The following is a 20,425-nucleotide window of genomic DNA, read 5'->3' on the forward strand; positions in this document are numbered from 1 at the left end:
TCCTTTTTTAAAAATTAATTTATTTTTAGTTTTCAACATTCACTTCCACAAGATCTTGAGTTCCAAATTTTCTCCCCATCTCATCCCTTCCCCCACCCCAAGATAGTGTGCATTCTGAATACCCCTTCCCCAATTTGCCCTCCTATCTCTCCCTCCTCCTTTGAGCCAATTCTGATGACAGTAAGGTTCACTCACTCTCCCTCACTTCCCCCCTCTTCCCCTCCATTTTAAAAGCTTTTTCTTGACTCTTATGTGAGATAATTTAGCCCATTCTACCTCTTCCTTTCTCCTTCTCCCAGTACATTCCTCTCTCAGACCTTAATTTTATTTCTTAGATACCATCCCTTTACATTCAACTCACACATGTGCCCTCTGTCTATATATACTCCTTCTAACTACTCTAATAATGAGAAAGGTATTATGAGTTATAAATATCATCTTACCATGTAGGAATGTAAACAGTTTAACTTTATTAAGTCCCTTATGATTTCCCTTTCCTGTTTACCTTTTTATGTTTCCTTTGAGTCTTGTATTTGAAAGTCAAATTTTCTATTCAGTTCTGGTCTTTTCATCAAGAATGCTTGAAAGTCCTCTATCTCATTGAATTTCCATTTTCCCCCCTGAAGGATTATACTCAGTTTAGCTGGGTAGGTAATTCTTGGTTGTAATCCTAGCTCCTCTGCCCTCTGAAATATCATATTCCAAGCCTGCTAATGTAGAAGCTGCTAAATCTTGTGTTACCTGACTGTGGCTCCACAATACTTGAATTGTTCCTTTCTGATTGCTTGCAATATTTTCTCCTTGACTTGGGAACTGTGGAATTTGGTTACAATATTCCTGGCAGTTTTCGTTTTGGGGTCTTGTTTGGAAGGTGATTAGTGGATTCTTTCAATTTCTATTTTACCCTCTGGTTTTAGAACATCAGGGCAGTTTTCCCTGATAATTTCTTGAAAGATGATATCTAGGCTCTTTTTTTTTTTGATCATGGCTTTTAGGTAGTCCAATAATTTTTAAATTATCTCTCTTGGATCTATTTTCCAGATCAGTTGTTTTTCTAATGAGATATTTCACACTTGTCTTCTATTTTTTCATTCTTCTGGCTTTGTTTTATTGCTTCCTGGTTTCTCATAAGTCATTAGTTTTCATTTGCTCCATTCTAATTTTTAAGGAATTATTTTCCTCAGTGAGCTTTTGGACCTCCTTTTCCATTTGGCCAGTTCTGTTTTTTAAGGCATTCTTCTCTTCATTGGCTTTTTGGCTCTCTTTTTCCATTGGGCCTATTTTCTTTTATAAGGTGATATTTTCTTCAGGTTTTTTTTGTGTCTCTTTCACCAAACTGATGACTCTTTTCGCATGATTTCCTTGCATCACTCTCATTTCTCTTCCCAATTTTTCCCCCAACTCTTTTATTTGATTTTCAAAATCCTTTTTGAGCTCTTCCATGGCCTGAGACCAATTCATATTTTTCTTGGAGGCTTTGGATGTAGGAGCTTTGATTTTGTTATCTTCTTCTGAGTGTGTGTTTTGATCTTCCTTGTCACCACAATAACTTTCAATAGGTTTTTTTTTCATTGTTTGCTCATTTTCCCAGCCTATTACTTGACTTTTAATTATCTGTTAAAATAGGGCTCTGCTTCCAGGGCAGAGGACATACTGTCCCAAGCTTCAGGGGTTTTGTGCAACTATTTTCAGAGATACTTTTAGGGACGTGTAAGTTTTCAGTTCTTCCAAGGTGGTATGATCTAAGGAGAGATGTTTTCTACTCTCCTGGCCTGTGCTCTGATCTGTGAGCAACCACAAACAGTCTTTTCTGCCTTGGAATTGGGAGGGGGAGTTCCCTCTCCACTACTGCTACAAGCTCTGCTATGCTAGTGCTCTTCCTCGCCCTGGGACTGCCATGTAGGATTGGGACCTAGATCCGAGTATGGGCAAAGCAATAGAGTCCTGCCTCAGTGTTAGCAAAGAGACTCCTTATAATCTTATTCTGACCAATTGTTTGACCCCCTTACTATCTGTGGGCTGGCTGAGAGCTCCAAAAGCAGCCTCGGCCACTGCCGCTTTCCCACCACTGCAGATTCAGTCACTCCCTACATCTGCTCCTGGCCTGCTGGGGTGTGATGTGCTGGCGCAGCCTACGCTGGACTGCACTCCTCTCTCAGCCTGGTGCAACAGACGTTACCTGCTGACCTTGTACGTTGTCTTGGGCTAGAAATTTGTTTCACTCCATCTTTTATGGGTTCTGCTGCTCTAGAATTTGTTTGGAGTCATTTTTTAAAGTTATTTGGAGGATTTTGGAGGACAGTTCAGGCAAGTCCCTGCCTTTACTTTTGCTATCTTGGTTCCACCCCAGGAGTCCTTTTGGAGCAAAAGGCTGCTGGAACCCACAACTCCAAAACTACCAGGGCAGCAAAGCTCCATAGTGCCAGTGCCAGTGCCAGTGCAAAGAACAACGATCAAGGAGAAACAAGACAGAGCACTAGGACAGAAAACTGTATGTGAGGGAAGCTATGCAGCATTCTACCAAACCTGAGGCAAAGAGTAATGCATCAAGCTAGGGCCAGTTCTGACCACTCAAAAGTCACTTGGGGCAGAAACCTAGGCTGCTGAACCATGAATCACCTAGCATCAAAAGAGGCCAAGATGCTTTGAAATCTAGTTCCCAAGAAAACAACTATTAGAGAGGAGGGATTCAAAAAGTGAGAGCCCAGGAAAAACAAGAGAAAAGAAAAACTAAAATGACCAAACCTTCAGGAGGAAGAAAACTCAATAAATCAATAAGAAAACACTAAAACAGAAAGCAATTATGACCTCCAGATCTAGTAAATGAGTTCAGAAATCTATGAATAAATATTACAAAACAAAGGAAAATGATCCAAAAACTGATTACACATAGGATTCTATAGAATTTGAGGAGAATATGAAACCAAAACATGCTGTCCCTCAGTGGTTCAAAAGAGAAATAAGATTTAGGAGGGCAGAATTTATGTCCTGCACAACAAAAATAATGTACAGAGTAGTCAAACTGGAATCTACAATGGCAAGCCTTGAACAAAATGAGAACAATAGATTCAAAAGGCAAACACAAAGAAGGAATGAACAAGCCAGAAAAAGTGAAGCAAAAAACAATAAATTTAGAAGCTCACTATGTAAGCAAAACATATTAATCAGTAAGACAGGATGGATAAGAAAAAATCTAAGGATCATAAGTCTCTAAGAATAACACAATGGGACAAAAAAAAATCTTACCACCATAATGCATAAAATACTAGCAAAGTACTGCCCAGAACTTCTTAACATAGAAAATACCAATTGAAAGTATTTACAGATCACCTCCAGAAAAATATCCAAGGCTACAAACTCAAAGATGTATAGTGATTCAGTCTAATAATTTAATTCAGAAACAAGTTCTTTAAGTGATCAAGGGAACTCAAATACAAAGGAAAGGAAATTTGAACAACACAAAATTATTCTTTTTTTTTTACTTTTTAAAAAATTTATTTTGATTCATCAACAATCACTTTCATAAGCTTTTGAGTTTCAAATTTTTCTCCCCCTCTCTTCCCAAGACAATGTGCAATCTGATATAGGCTATACATATAGATTCCTATTAAACATATTTTCACATTAGTGATGGTATAAGGAAAATCAGAACAAACAGGAGGAACCACAAGAAAGAGGAAACAAAACAGAAGGAAAAAAATAGCAAATAGTATGTTTCAATCTGCATTCAAACTCCATAGTTCCTTCTTTGGATGTGGATAGCATTTTCCATCATGAGACCTTTGGAGATGTCTTAGATCCTTGCAGTTGCTTAGAAGGGCTAAGTCTATCAACATTAGTCATCGCACAACGTGGGTGTTACTGCATACAACTTTCTCCTGGTTCTGCTTCACTCAGCATAAGTCCATACATGTCTTTTCAGGTTTTTCTGAAGTCTGCCTGTTCGTCATTTCTTATAGCACAATAGTATTCCATTACATTCATGTACCACAATTTGTTCAGCCATTCCCCAACTGATGGGCATCCTCTCAATTTCCAATTCTTTGCCACCACAGAAAGAACTGCTATAAATATTTTTGTACATGTGGGTCCTTTTCCCATTTGTATGATCTCTTTGGGATACAGCCCTAGAAGTGCTATTGCTGGGTCAAAGGGTATGCACATTTTGGGCATACAAAACTATTCTGTAACTACAAGAAAAAGGAAGACAGAGTGGAATAATGTATTCAAAAGAGTAATGGAGCTCTGGATGAGATATTCAATAATAATGAGGTGTTGGAAATGTTTTTAGAAAAAAAAACTAGACTTGAAACAATTATTTTCTTCTCAAACATCCCAAACAGAAATTCAGGAGTGTATAAACACAGCTGGCAAGAATAGTAACAGCAAAAGGGTAACAACAGAAAGACCAGTAATGGACCTCTTTCTAACTGTACAACAAGAAGACAGAGGTGAAGGTAGAAATCTGGGAGAGATAACAGTGAAGAGACAGACAGGAAGCACTACGGACAGAACCTGTCTGAACCCTGCCTACAGGAGAATCAGTTGTCATTGCTGTTGTTTTTAATGGATGACATTACAATATGGGAGAATACATGAAAGGAAGGGAGTAGCGCAGAGGCATAGAGAGGAGTGAGTTATGCACCAGGGTGAAATCAAGGCTAGTAATGAGGGGAAGGTGACATCTGTAGTCTCAGAAAGAGAAAAATTTACAGAGGAATGGTTGAGGAGGAGATAAAAAGGATTGAAAAGTGGGGGGAAAGGAATGAGGCCTTACTTTGGTGGTGGGAGGGGGTTCCACTAATAAATGATCCAATGGGTCAGCAAAGGGAGATAGGGACCTTCCACTGTGTATGGCCTGAAGGATTTTGGTGCTTAAAAAAGTCTATTTCTTTTATCAGATGAGGTTGGAATCCCTGGGGGCAAGTGGCACCTGGGGGAGTGGAAGAGTTTAGACTGAGGGAGGAAATTTTGAGGAAAAAACAGACAAAAAAAGTAAACAGAGATGGCTATACATCTGTGAGAGCAGCATAATTAAGGATGTGGTGGGAGAAGGGCCCTATCATGGGACCGTATCATCTCTGATACATGCAATAATTGGCATCATTCTGGAAGCGAGGCACCATGAAAAAGGGGAATCCATGGACAAGCTCTACAAGACAACGGCAGAAACTGCATAGAAAAAAAGAGCCTAAAATAGATACTTTGGAAATTTTGATTACATGAGGAATGTGGAGAAACAAGAGAAACCACATAATTATAGGGGTCATGAATCACAGAATGTGGGTCTTGAGCAGGCAGAAAGAGAAAAGGGATAAAGAAAAGAGAAAGAGAAATCCTTTTGGGGAAAGAGTGCCTAAAAAAGAAATTTAAAAAAAAATGAAAAGAACTAGTTGAATGAGAAGAGAAGGAGGAATCTAATGCTAGAGTAGAAAAAAAGGGGTGAGGAGAGAAAAATTACAAAACCAGATAAAAGCAGGAGAGAAAACAAAACTAAAGAAAACAAAATATGCAAAACTCCACAGGGAAAGGGTTAACAAATGAGAGAAAGCAATCAGGGGTAAGAGGGAAAAAATCTAATGAGAATAGGACACCTTAAAACAAATATTAACGTAACTGAAGGAAAATAATATATTGTTTACAGCAGAAGAAAGAGAAAAAATAACTTGAAAAAAACAAAACATTAGCAATGGATGAAAGAAAACATAAACCTAATTCTTATAATTTTAAATGGGAATAGATTAAATAAATCCAATAAAATGAAAAAGAGTGACAGATTGGATAAGAAAATAAAATCCTACAATCTGTTGCCTATAAGAAACATATTTAAAAAACAAATATAAACACAAAATAAAACTGAGGGGTTGGGAATAAAATTTACTATGCATGAAGTGAAATCTAAAAAAGCATGAATTGCGACCATGCTGAAAAAGCAAAAACAAACCTTTAAAAAATAAAAAAGGACATACAAAGAAAACTATATTAAGCTGAAAGGAGCCACAGACAACAATATGAGCAATAAAACATACTCCGAATGCCTTTCCATAAAAATTATAAAAGAAACATGATCTGGGCTTCAAGAAGACACAGATAGTAACAAAATGGTGATAGGAGACTTCAATATCCCTCTCCCAGTTTTGGATAAATCTCACAGAAACAGAAACAAAAGAGAAAATACAGAACTGAACAAACTGTTGGAGAAACTAAATTTGAAAGACTTAAGGCATCTTCTAAATAAGACAGCAAAAGAATATGCATATTCAGGGGTGGAGAATTTGTGGACTTGAGACCACACATGGCCCTCTAGGTCCACAAGTGAGGCCCTTTGACTGAATCCAAACTTCACAGAACAAATTTCATTAATAAAGGATCTGTTCTGTAAAACTTAAGACTCAGTCAAAAGACCACACCCATGGACCTAGAAAGCCACATATGCCCTGGAGGCCGCAGGTTCCCCATCCCTGCATATTTCTCGAGTACCACATGGAACTTTTACCAAAAAATGACCATAAGGCAAAGAGCTATTGCAAACAAATTTTGAAAGGTAGAAATACTTAATACATATTTATAGACTAAAATATTTTTAAAAATTGATTTGTAACCACAAACAAAAGTTACAGACCCAAATGGAGATTTAATGATGAAATCCTAAATAATGAGTGCATCAAAGAACAATTCATTAAAAAAAAAACACTACATAAAAGATAATGATGAAACAATATACCAAAATTTCTGGGATGCAGGTAAAGGAGTCCTCAAAGGGAAAATCATATCCTTAAAAACACACATTAACAAAATAGAAAAAGAAACATTAATGAAATCAACATGCATTTTAAAAATTAGAGGGGAAATAGATAAATTGGAAACAAAACCCTCAGAAATTAAAACAATAATGTAAACATATTATGCATGGTTACATACTAACAAAGCTGAGCATACAAAAGAAAGAGAAATACCTTCAAAAATATAAAGTATTCAAATTATCAGAAGACCAGATAGAGATATAAATAATCCAATTTCAGTAAAGAAGTACTAAAGAAAAAAAAAACCTGATACTGATGGATTCACAGGAGAATTCTATCAAACTTTTAAAGAACAATTAGTACTTAAACTTTACAAATCATTCTCAAAAACTGAAAAAGAAAGAACCCTACCAGAATCCTTTTCTGGCACAAACATACTTACAACAGAGAAAGGTAAAACACAGGAAAAAACTACAGGCCAATATCATTAATGAATACTGACTCAAAATTATGAACAAAATCCTATCAACAAACAATAGTCATTGATCCAAGAAATTATTCAGCATCCAGCAGCATGGTTCAACATTAGAAAACAATTAACATGATCATATTAAAAACTAAAACATCCAAAACCACATTATCATTGTGATAGATTCAGAAAAGAGTCTGACAAAGTACAATACTTTTTAAAGCTAAGAACTCTACAAAGTATAGGCATAGAGGAACTTTTAAAAAAATGATCAGAAAGAGCACACATACCTAAAACCAAAATCAAGCATCATATACAATGGAGATACACTACAACTTTTTCTAGTAAATACAGGAGTGCAGCAAGGATGCCCATTCTTCCCACTATTACTTGATATAGTTCTGAAAATGCTAGCAATAGCAATGAGACTAGACAAAGGAGTTAAAGGAATAAAGAAAAGTAAAGATAGATAAAACTATCCTATCAATTGATAATATGATGGTTTACTTGGAAAATCATAGGGAAGGAGTGAAGATAGTAACTGATACAATAGCTAAATCCTCAAAAATCAACAGCATTTCAATATAACATAATAATAACATATGCAATATATTATAATAATGATATAATATTAATAACAATCAATACAACAATAACAAAATACAAGAAGCAATAATAGAAATCCCATTCTAAAAAAGTACAAAACGTATAAAATGTCTGGGAATCACTTTCACAAGGTACACAAAAGACACACACAAAAATAGATTAAATCACAAAGTGCTCCTTAAAAAATAAAAGAACAGCCTAAACAGGTGGAGGAATATTTAGTGCTCATAGCTGGGCCATGTCAACATAATAAAAATGAAAATGCTATCAAAATTAATTTACATTTTTAATGCAATACCAATCAAATTCCCAAAGGGATACTTTATAGAACTTGACAGAATAATAACGAAATTCATTTGGAAAAAACAAAAGATCGAGACTATCAAGGGAAATGACAGAAGTAGGAATAAAGAAGGACAAGCACTTCTAGACCTGAAAGCATATTATAAAACAGCAGTTATCAACACCATCTGGTACTGGTTACAAAACAGAGAGATCAATGGAACAAACTAGACGAGAGATTTAAAAATAAAACTCAATAACCCAGTGTTTGATAAAAGTGAAAAACAAAAGGTTCTCAAAAGAAGAACTGCAAAGTATTCACAACCACGAGAAGGAATCCTCCAAATTACTAATGAGAAATGCAAATGAAAATAACCCTGCACACTGTTAAATATGACAGAAAAATGGCAACAATCAATGTTGGAGAGTGGTGGAAGGATAGGCACACTAATAATACATTGTCACTGGAGCTGTGAAAAGGTGCAACCATTTTTGAAAGCAATTTGGAACTATGCAAATAAAGTCACTAACCGCCCATGGCCTTTGAACAAAAGACTCCATGGTTAAGATTATACATCAGGGAAGCCATTGGTAAGAAAAAGCTCCCCAGATTCTCCAAAATATTTACAGCAGCACTTTTTGTGGTGGCAAAGAACTGGAAACAAGGTACATGCCCATCAAATTGGGGAACAGCTAAAAAAATAAAATGTTATATGTGAATATAACAAATATTATTGTGCTGTAAGAAATTATGTGTTTGATGAATACAGAGAATCATGGAAAGATTTATATGAACTGATGCAAAGTAAAGTAAGCAGTGCCAAAAAAATATATACACAGTAACTACAACAATGTAAACAGAAAAACAACACATCAAAAAAATAAAAATTAAATGTAACAAAATTATAAAGATCAAATGGGATTTGAATGAAGTGATATAAGAAGACACCCCAAACCTACTTCTTTATAGATGGGGGAGGTCCACAAGTGTTACACACTGCACATCTTTTTGGACTTTTTCAATATATCAATCAGTTATGCTGACTTTTTTTCCCCCTCCCTAATAAATACTATTTGCTATACAGGATGGCTCTAGTAGAGGGATTTTATAGTAATGGAAAAAAGAGAAAATATCAACAAAAACTCATTTAAAAAAAAAAGTTACCAATATACTAAAAAAGTAACATTACTTGCCATTCCTTACTGGTGAGAGGACTACTTTTATTCAGTTCTTGGTGGAGTGTTTCATTCTCTTTTATCACCTCTTCTACTCGTACCTTGAACATTTTCATTTCTTCCTGAAATAAAATTAATGTAAATTTACTACAAAAACTGAAATGTACAGATAGTTATTGCCTTTACCCTAGAATTGTTACTTTGAATAAAATCAATTAAATCTTGGCTGTACTGACTAACACTCATGGAACCTGCCATAGCACTGAATTCATAATAAAGAAATGTTTTGGTTTACTAGCACCTGGGGGTTTTGGTTACTATAAGAACCTTAATATAGTGTCTCCCATGGCTAACACTTTCTCATGGCACAGAGCCCCAAAGCATTAAGTGAAACTGCAGTGCCCTGATCTTAATTGTATTTATATATATTTTTAAAAATTGGTAAATACTTTGAGAACTCCCTCTTTTCCCCAATTCTATACTAGAAAATAAAAAAGAAAAAAACATAAATTCTTGTTATACTTTTCCAGAGCAAGGAGAGGAATTTTTATACTGGGAAACTCATTTAAGCCAATGGTCTCTGAAGCAGGAGCCGTACCTTGAAACCCAACAAGTATGTAAACTATCTGGCAGTGTGGGAAGATGAAATGCATCCACCTTACCCCTGAACTGTATAGCCAACTATAGGCTTATCTCCAAAAGAGCAAGGCACAGCACCCTCTTAAGCACCTGCATCCTACCTCCTGTTAGCCTTCTGGTACCGAACAGGGGATGGGGCCCTCAAGGCAGCCTTAACTTATTTTGACCCAGCTACCAGCATAAGCTGTGGCAGGAAATATTCTGATGGCCCCCTGTACCACAGAAGCAGCAGCAGCAGCATAGACAACATTTATATAGCATCTACTATGTGCCAGGCACTGTGCTAAGCACCTTACAAATATTATCTCATTTGATCCTCACAACAACCCAGGGAGATGGGTGCTAGTACAATTACCATTTTACAGTTGAGGAAGGTGAAACAAACCAAAGTTAAGTGACTTGCCCAGGGACACACAGCTACTAAGTGTCTGAATCCACATTTGAACTCCAGTCTTCCTGTCTCCAGGCTCCGCACTATACCACTTAGCTGCTTCTGAGGATAGCACCCCTAAAGTCTGCCCTATTCTCTCACCCTGTCATAGCAGCCAGGCAGCAAGCACCTACAGGCTCTGCCCTCTGGAGCAGTGATCCCAGAATAAGCTCTCCCCCTCACCAACAGTTTTTGTTTTCACTGGGAAAAGGAAGTACCATAGGATAAGTAGGCAAACCTATCCCTCTTCTGAATTTCCCTCTTCCTGCTAAGTTCACCACCATTCTTCCAGTCACACATGCCTCTCTTTCTCATTCCACATATTGGATCAGCTACCAACTTTTGTCATTTCTATCTGCACAACATTTCTCAAATCTATCTTTTTTTCCACTCATCAATTCGTATCACCTCTCACCTGAACTATTACAATACCCTCCTTCAGGCTTAGCAATTTTGTTAGTCTTTTCAAAGAACTAGCTTTTAGTTTTGGTTATCATTTCTTTAATCTTTTGGATTTATCTATTTCTGTAATTTTCAGTATCTCCTCTTGTGTGTCTGCTTTGGGGTTATTTACTGGCTTTCTAATTTTCTACAATGCATATTCAGTTCATTAGTCATCTTTTTAAATTTTGTTCAAATGCATATTTTTAGGGATATACTTTTTCTCCTAAAGGCTGGTTTAGCTGCATCCCAGAAATTTCAGTTATTTCATCATTATCACTTTTTTCCCACATAATTTTTCATTGTCTTTATGATGTTTTTGGCCCACTGTTAAGTCTCCATTTGAGTCTTTGCTTTCTGCTCTCTGACATCAGTACTATTTTTTATTGCATTATCATATGTAAGGGATGTGTTTACTATTTCTGCCTTTTTATATTTGTTTACAATATCTCTGTGCCCTAATACATGATCAATTTTTATAAAAGCAGTGCTGAAAAAACATGTATATTCTTTAGCAATCTCATTTAGAAGACACCATGAATCTTTTAGCTCCGATTTCTCCAGCAATTTGTTCAATTCTATGTTTTCCTTTCTTTTATCTTTCTGCTAGATTTATCCAAAACAAGAAAATACTAAAATCTCGTACTATTATTGTATTAACGTCAAGGTTTTCTTGCAAGTTGGTTCATTTTTCCTTGATGAAGTTAGAGGCTAAGGCGAGAGCATACATTTAATAACGAAATCGGTTTGATGTCTATGGCTCCTTTCAGCATAATTTCTTTACCTCCATGTGGAAAAATTTTGTTTTTGCTTTGTCTAATAGCATGATTGCAGGTCCTCCTTTTTTGGATTTACTTGATGCGTAGTATCTTTGGTTCCAGCTTCTTTATTTTACAAATGTCTTTACTTTTTAATATGTTTCTTGTTTTGTATCCTTTTCCCAATCTGTCACTTTCTTATTTATTGAGTTGTTTAATCCATTCATATTTAAAGTTGAGTCAGGTTTACATTTTCCTTCATTTATCTCTAATATTTTTTTTCTGAACTGATTTAAAATTTTTTTTGGTTCTTCCTCTTAAGGACAACACTTTGTTTAGTTAGTTATTTTTACTTCATCTACTTTAAGGGAACCCTATTCCAACTTGCCCTTTTTAACCTCACCTAAGTCCACAACCTCCTACTGGCTATGAGCTTTAGAATTTTACTTATTAATTAATTCCTTTTTCTTTCTTCTTTTCATCTAGCTAATTCTTCCCCTGTATTTTTTTCTTCTCACTTAAATAGTTATATAACATTGCCATTTGACTTCTGTTACATTTTGGTTTCTTATTCCGCAATCTTTTTCTAAAAAAGAATTTCCCTTCATTCTCTGTCAATTCTTTCCTGTATATATCTGTCCTAAACTTTTATTCCTTGATTCATGGTCCTTAAACACACTTATTCTTTATTTTAGTCTCTGTGTTTCTTGTGAAATTGAAACTTTTAAAGTATCTATTTTGAATTCCCTCTTCTAAATGATTTCTATGTTAATACCTTCTAGGTCTTGCCCCTACCTTATTTCTGCTGTCTCACTCCTAGAAGTATCAATTCCTGCAGAAGACAGAATATTGCCACATGGTAGGAATTCTCCTGTGACCTTGATCACGTACGAGATCCATTTCTAACCAATGACCTCTCCATAATTATTTTCTTTTCCATCCATTTCCACTAAATTGGTTCCCATGTTCTCCCGTCCTTCTGGATGTCACCTGCCCTCAGAAGCTCTGATTCTCTTTCTTAGGAGGTGAGATACTGTCAATGGACACGTAACACTCTCTCAGAGGTGGTGATCTCTCTGACCACCAAGAAGAGTGCGAGCGAGAGACAGAGACAAAGACAGTGTGTTTATTAAGAGCCTGGTGTATCAGGCACTGCAGTAAGTGCAGTAAGACAGTTATATGAATTTCTTTTCCTTTATATTTGAAGGTTTTCTCCTAGTCATTTACAGAATTTGTTGTTTGTCACTGGAATTGTTAAATCTAACCACTATATAACTTGGAGTTTATAGTATAGGGTTTTTGTTTGTTTTTCTGGAGGCTCTCTGTGGTTTCTTTCAATTGGTATCGTTTTCTGTATTCAGAAGTTCTAGGTAGATTTCTTGTATTATTTCTTGAATTATGATTTGAAATTTTTAAAAAATTGCTGTGTTCTTCTGGGAGACCTACAATCCTTAAATTGTCTCTATGCATCCTATATTGAAAATTAATATGCTTTGCTGTTATAGATATCATTGTTTTAAAAAATATTATTGGTTTTTGCTTCTCTTCTTCCATGTCATGCTTCACTTTTGTATATTTGTACTCTCAATTAGTTGTCTCTTTAGCTTCAATGGAAAGATTAGCCACTATGAATTCAAATTTTTATGTCCTGCCAATTATTTCTGCTGTACAAGATATAAATTCTGCCTTCACAATTATTATTATTTCTCTCTTGAACCATTCAGGAATATCTGACCATAATTACAGACTCTCATGGGAATCTATGGGGTTCCTTGCCTTATTAGCTGTTAGTTTAATTTCATTTGTCTTGCAATACTTATTCAGAGATTTGTGGACTCATTTGATGACTTTCAAGGCCCTCTTCAAATCTGTTTCAAGATTTTAAGATCTTCTCTGTTGCATGTGTGTGTGTGTGTGTGTATTTGTATATACTTGTGCTCAAGTTTTTTAAATGAGTTTTGTGTACATGTGTATGTGTACACACACACACACACACACACACACACACACACACACATATGTAAATGCTTGCGCTCAGGTTTTTTAACTGAGTTTTGTTCCTCCTGAGCTCTTTGATAATTTCAGTCTCTTTTCTTAGATTCTTCTGTCAGTCACTTTGTGATGACTCCTACTTTGATGACAGATTTCCCATGGCCACACAGCAAAACTGTCTTAATCCCTTCTACATTTTCTAGATCTCTTCAGATGAATTTTGTAGCTTGGTTTGTTTCTTCCTGCTACTTTGCCATCGTGGCTCTGTCTCCTGCTACATTACTATTTTTAACAATAAAAAACAATGACATCTCTGGTCTGAACAAATATTTTGCCCCAAAAGCAAACAATATAGTCTCTTTATTTGCAGACATGATTAGCTCAGCATGTGCTGAAGCTACGTGGGTATTTTGTCACTGTCCTATGGAAGAACCTTCAAAAACTAAATTGCAAAAGGACTCACGTGTACAAAAATATTTCTAGCAGCTCTTTCTGTGGTGGCAAAGAACTGGAAATTGAAGGGGTGCCCATCAATTGGGGAATGGCTGAACAAGTTGTGGCATATGAATGTAATGGAATACTATTGTGCTATGAGAAATGATGAGCAAGCAGACTTCAGAAAAACCTGGAAAGACTTATATGAACTGATGCTGAGTGAAATGAGCAGAACCAGGAGAACGTTGTATCCAGTAACAGCCACATTGTTCGATAACTGGCTTTGATAGACTCAGCTCTTCCCAGCAATGTGAGGATCTAAGACAACTCCAAAAGACTCATGATGGAAAATGCCATCCATATCCCGAAAAAGAACCATGGAGTCTGAACGCAGATAGAAACATACTATTTGCTCTCCTTTTCTTTTGTTGTTTTGTTTTATTTCTTCTTTCTCATGGTTCCTCCCATTAGTTCTAATTCTTCTATACATCATGACTAATGTGAAAATATGCTTAACATGAATGTATAAGTAGAACCTGTATCAGATTACACAACACCTTGGGGAAAGAGGAAAAGTGGGAGGGGGAGAAAATTTAAAACTCAAAATCTTATGGAAGCGAATGTTGAAAACTAAAAATAAATATATTATTTTAAAAAAAACTAAATTGCAATGTGTGCCTTGATATTACTAAGTATATTATTACTATGGTGAAAAGCATATCAAATACACTGGATGGTTTCTCAAAAGGAAAAAACTGATCTCACTCAATACTAAGACTCAACTGAGAAATATCATTTTTTATTTAAATCATTTAATTATTTGGATTAAGTACTTAATAAAATAAAAGAAGTAGGACCAAAGGCTCTTGTTTTAAAAAAAACAACAAGGAAATTAAGACACTCTTGCCTTTCAAATCTTCAGAGAAAACTTAGTATGAAGTATACTAAGTTCAAATTTCATTATTTGGATGGTATGGGGTGAGGCACAGTTTGAGACCAGACAAGATGAAAAAGATTCCACTGAATCCTTCTAAGAACAGAAATTAATTTAGACCTTAAATAAAAGGACTTAGAAGTTTTACACATATTCAAAAGGACATATTCAAAAGGACTTCGAAGCCCTACGCACAGCTGCTATGATAGGGTCCCTCATAGTAATAGTGTGCTTTTGTGATTGGGAGTCATTCCCGTGAGGAGTGAAACATAAATCTACTGAAACTTAGCTCTGAAGGAACTATCATATACTTCAATTCATACCTTTCTTCAGGACTGGATCCTCCAAAATATGAAGTAGGTAAATTTTGTCTTAAATATCTTCCGAATCCTCCTTTTAAACCATTTTCTCTTCTAGTGAAAAACACCCTCTTTTTATTCCACTCAGGCACCTAGTGACCTCATGTTCTCTGGTTACTTTTCACAGAAAATCCTGCTCATATAAAATAATCTATTCATACTAAAGTATCAATGACTCATAAAGTTTAATTTGGTACTTCATTTGGACATCTGTACATTTATGATGGGGCCCAAAATTAAGAGAATGAATGGTAGCATTTCAGGCCTCAGAAGATAATGGAAGTTATTTTATCAACAAAGGGATTCTCTGAGGTCCCTGAAATCATATCACATTGGCAGCTGCCTTCCCTAACTCACTACAAGTCAACAAACCCCCCTGCTTAACAGAGAAGACAAGAAAAATAAATCATGGGCTCCAAATACAAAGACTGCTAAAAAGTCCAAAATTTGAAAATACCCACCTTCAAAATATCTCAACTTCAAAGCTCCTTTATTTCAAAATCCATCATCTTCTAAGACGTGCAACATACCTCAAGCATGACATTTAGATCATCCTTTTCTTTCATTCTATCTTCATAGGCTAAGAGTAATGGTGATAAATACTTCCTATCCAACTAAGGAAAAAGAAAATTAAAGGAAATAAATACTTTATTTACATCTTTACATCTTTATTTACCTTTCAATAATGAAATGCTAGCAAGAAACTTCACTTTATTTGAAACTAGTAGTAAAGTTTAATAACTGCACAACTTAACTTGTGTATGTCTAGCCCAGGCAATTCAAATATGAATATTAAAGATAGGTTTTTTTCACTTACCAGCCAAGGTGGTGGAGGCCCCTTGAATGGAAGACCTTCAATTTCTTTATTCTAAGCACAGAATAAAAATTGAAGAGAAAGTTAAAGAGATTTTTGTTAAAAATACAAATTATTAATAAATATTATTCAATATATTCAATATATAAATATTATTAAAATAAATAAAATAAAAATTAATTAATTCCAAGTTTTCTACTCTCAATCTATTACCAGCCATTAAAAATAAACAAAAAAAAACAAAACATGTGGCATTTAAGCCAAAGGATTCATTGAGAACTATTTTCAACAAACTACTGACATTAGACAAAATTACAAAGTAGGTGAACTAAGTCTTTAGCATTCTTCTTCCTGCCTCCTAACCAGTACATTTAGTGATCTCATTTCATTGTAACACAAAGCCTTTGCTCACAACTCATCCTCCCCAAACCTATTCTCTTCTAATGTACCCTACTCTCCAAAACTTTAATTTTGACTCTACCCTAATTAAAACTCCTGTACCTCACTGTAGCTGCATTAATAATATAATTACAGTAATCAACACTAATTCAAGCTAGGTGGCACAGTAGATAGATTACCAGGCCTACAGTCAGGAAGACTTATCTTCCTGACTTCAGATACTTATTAGCTGTGTGACCCTGGGCAAGTCATTTCACCCTGTTTGACTCAGTTCCTGATCTATAAAATGAGCTGAAGAGGAAATGACAAACCACTCCAGTACTTTTGCCAAGAAAACCCCAAATTGGGGCAGCTAGGTGGTGCAATGGATAGAGCTCCAGTCTTGGAGTCAGGAGAAGCTGAGTTCAAATCCGACCTCAGACACCAGATACTTACTATCTGTGTGACTCTGGGCAAGTCACTTCTCCCTGACTACCTAAGCAAAACAAACAAACAAAAAACCCAAATGGGGTAACAAAGAGTCTGAAACAACTATACAACAAATTCATACTAAATTGTTAACAGCTAATAGACTTAGTCTTTTAAAAGGATCCCTGTATTTTATTTAAAAGGCTTATGAATCCCCTCATTCTATCTTTCCTTCTTATACTACAAGAACAAAATAATCAATCTGACACTCCCCTTTTGAAAGACTGCTTACCCCTAACCTATGATGACTGCAAAGTCCAACTATGAGATACCTATCTAGCAATGAAATCTCCCACCAAAAAAAAAAAAAGACTACTCAAGGCTAATTAAATGTTTCATTAAAATATCCATGTATTAGTTCAGGGAACCTACACCCAGAGTTGAAAGAGAAATCAGGGGCCATCAAATGCCCTTCATCCTAGACAGATGAAGAAACAGGCCCAGTGACTTTCCCAAGGTCACTTACACATGCAATAATCGTCAGAAGCAGAATTTGAACCTAGGACTCCGGAGTTAGTACCTTTCCACTGTACCAAAATACTTGATCTGTTAGAGAAGTAAAAGGAGATCAAATCCAAGCAAACTCCTTAAGAACAAAAATATTACGCAAAAATCAAATATTTAGAATATCACAAGACAAAATTGAGGAAAAATTTGTGATTAGGGAAAAACAATTATGGTGGGAAGGATGATTAGGGGACTCCTGATCAAATGAGCCCCACAATGCAGTTGGATCAAATTGCAGGGCATGAGAAGAGAAGCATTTCCCATGGAGCCAGACATCTGCTCTGGCTCAGCACTGAAAGATATAAATTCTGGAATGCAACTCTTGATAGGTCCCCATGTGTATCTCTGTATCTCAAGAAGTATCTCAAAGATGACTGATGACTAAGTCTGGAAGAGCCACTATCTGTGGGTTATAAGAAGAGCTGGGGAGAAACCTTTGGGTTCTGCCTCATTTGGAGACCATCCAGTGCTTTTTCTCCCTTGCACTTGATTTGGTCATAGGGAATTTCTATGTCCTTCACAACTCCCATTCCCACCACCCACCCCAAATTAAATGACAGCTACATGCATATGGTAGCCAAGAACATGCTGTGCTGGCCAAGGCAAGCTTGAGTTCCTGGTTGTTTGCTTATTGTGGCTTTCTGTTTCCATTCCTGAGCAAAAGTCAGTAGATAACAGCACTGAGAAAGTGACGTTTGTACCTCTGGCAGCTACTTTAACGACTGTCTGGGAGTTCTGGAGGCTGGGTGTTGACTGTCCGACAGGAAGTGATTCCTATTAACAGCATGTTTTTCAGAAGAGAAAATGAGTACCAACAAGACCATCTTGAAACCTGATGAATTTAAAAAGCTGACTAGGAGATTTGGACCTTGTGAGATGCTCCAATAGTGCATGCCACAGGTGAATATGAAATATCCTAAATATCTCTTCAGTAAACCCACAAAATTTACCTCCCAAGAGTATAACAAGCACAATGGATTACTGTTTTGTGTTTTCACACAAATGACAAATATTTATATTTGTTAATATGCTTATAAGTCTTTTATATCTTAAGCATTTTCTGTGGTAGAAAAAAATAAACCACTGTCCTTTTTTGAAACGTATTTTGTTTGAGTACCTTTTATAAAAGTGATCCTGTCACCCCCTACTTTTGGGGATGGCCTCTTATGCCAAGCTTCAAAGATGTCTCAGAGTTCTACTCTAGAGATGAGGCAATGAGCCAGAAAAGAAAAGTCAGAGAGAACACTGACCAGTCATTCTTTGGTGGGTCATTCAGCCTCTCAGAACTGAACCCAAGCAGGGTGAGTCCAGAGCTGGAAATCCTTGTGGAAGGAACACACCCTGGGTTACAGTCTAGATCTATTTTATCAGTAAGAATAAGATCCACTAGATCTCTAGAATTTGTCCAATTATACACAATGCATGCAACAATATATAGTTCCAAAATTCCTGCTACTGTTTTACAATAGAGTTGGCTTTCCTGCCCTCTACCCTTTCCTAGATAAAAGATCAATCTAAGATTACCTTCTCTTCTCTCTCCCTCCACCTCATTTATTATTTTTTTTCTTTTGCTATGCCCATAGTCAAAGAACTAGTCCATGTTTTACTTTTGTTTTTCTTATTTTACTTATTTACTTTTTTTTTGTTCTGTTCTGTTATTAAGTCCTTCCATCGAATCAGGGATCATCCCCAAGGTTTCCATGACACTACTGTTTCCTGATTTTCCATCTGTCTGACCTCTTCTCAGTTTCCTTTGCTGGACTTTGATCCAGGTCTCCCATTAACTGTGGGTATTCCCCAAGGCTCAGTCTTGAGCCCACTTTCTCTCTACATACTATTTCACTTGGTGATCTTATCAGTTCCCATAGATTCAATTATCATCTCTATGCTGATAATTCTTAGAGCTACTTTTCCAGCTCAAACCTTTCTCCTAACCTCCAGTCTCATATCTCTAAATATTTATTTCATATCTCAAAATGGATGTCCTATATACATTTTAAACTCAACATGTCCAAAACTCAACTGTTATCTTTTACCACAAAGCCTTCCTTCTTCCCATTTTTAAACTTTCCTATCACTACTACAGTCTTTGAAATCATTCAGGCTTGCAACTTAGGTATGATCCTGAACTCCCCTATCTCTTACTCCTTCTATAATATCCAATCTGTTGATAAGTTGTGTCAATTCTACCTTTGTAACATCTCTCCTATGGGACCCTTCTTTCTTCTGATATTGCCAACACCCTAGAACAGGCCTTTACCACCTCATACTTAGACCTACAGCAATAACCTCTCCCCGCCTCAGTCTCTCACCGTGCCAGTCCATTCTCCCCTCAGCTGTCAAATTTATCTTCCTAAAGCCCAACACTGAATATTTCACTCCCCCACTCAATAACCTCCAGTAAATCCCTATTACCTCCAGGATTAAATAGAACATCCTCAGTTTGGCTTTTAAACCTCTTAACAATCTGGTCGCATCCTACCTTTCTTGTTTTCTTATATCTTTTTACCCCTTTCTCTCCCACGTACTCTTGTGATCCTGTAATGCTGGCCTCCTTGCTGTTCTTCAAACAAGACACTCTTATCTCCCAAATCCAGGCTTTCCCACCATGTCTGGAATATTCTCCTTCCTCATCTCTGTCTCCCGGCTTCCCTGGTTTCCTTCAAGTCCAAACTAAAAATTGCCACCTTCTACAGGAAGCCATTCCCAATTCCCTTTAATACTAGTGCTTTCTATTATTTCTAATTTATCATCTTTATTTTGTGTTTTTACATAGTTGTTTGCATGTTGCTTCCCTCCATTTGACTGTCAGCTTCTTGAGAGAAGAGACTCTTAACTTTGTATTCTGAGGGCTTAGTATATTGCCTAACACAGAGTAGAACCTTAATGTTTATTGACATGATTAATTTTTTTGGAGCTATCTTGAAATTTCTTCAATCCCCAGGGTAAGGTATATGGGATGATGGGAAATTT

General features: G+C 36.2%; 1 protein-coding gene across 1 annotated transcript in view; it reads right to left on the reverse strand.

Moving 5' to 3' along the window:
* CEP89 (centrosomal protein 89) overlaps window positions 1-20,425 on the reverse strand; it is a 158,278-nt gene that overhangs the window by 80,234 nt on the left and 57,619 nt on the right. The window contains 3 exon segments of the mRNA XM_020985037.2: window positions 9,295-9,398; window positions 15,795-15,878; window positions 16,082-16,132. Of these exon segments, the coding sequence (XP_020840696.1) occupies window positions 9,295-9,398; window positions 15,795-15,878; window positions 16,082-16,132 (239 nt within the window).

Source organism: Phascolarctos cinereus, unplaced genomic scaffold, assembly GCF_003287225.1.
Source record: "Phascolarctos cinereus isolate Bilbo 61053 unplaced genomic scaffold, phaCin_HiC Scaffold_2;HRSCAF=192, whole genome shotgun sequence".
NCBI lineage: Eukaryota > Metazoa > Chordata > Mammalia > Diprotodontia > Phascolarctidae > Phascolarctos > Phascolarctos cinereus.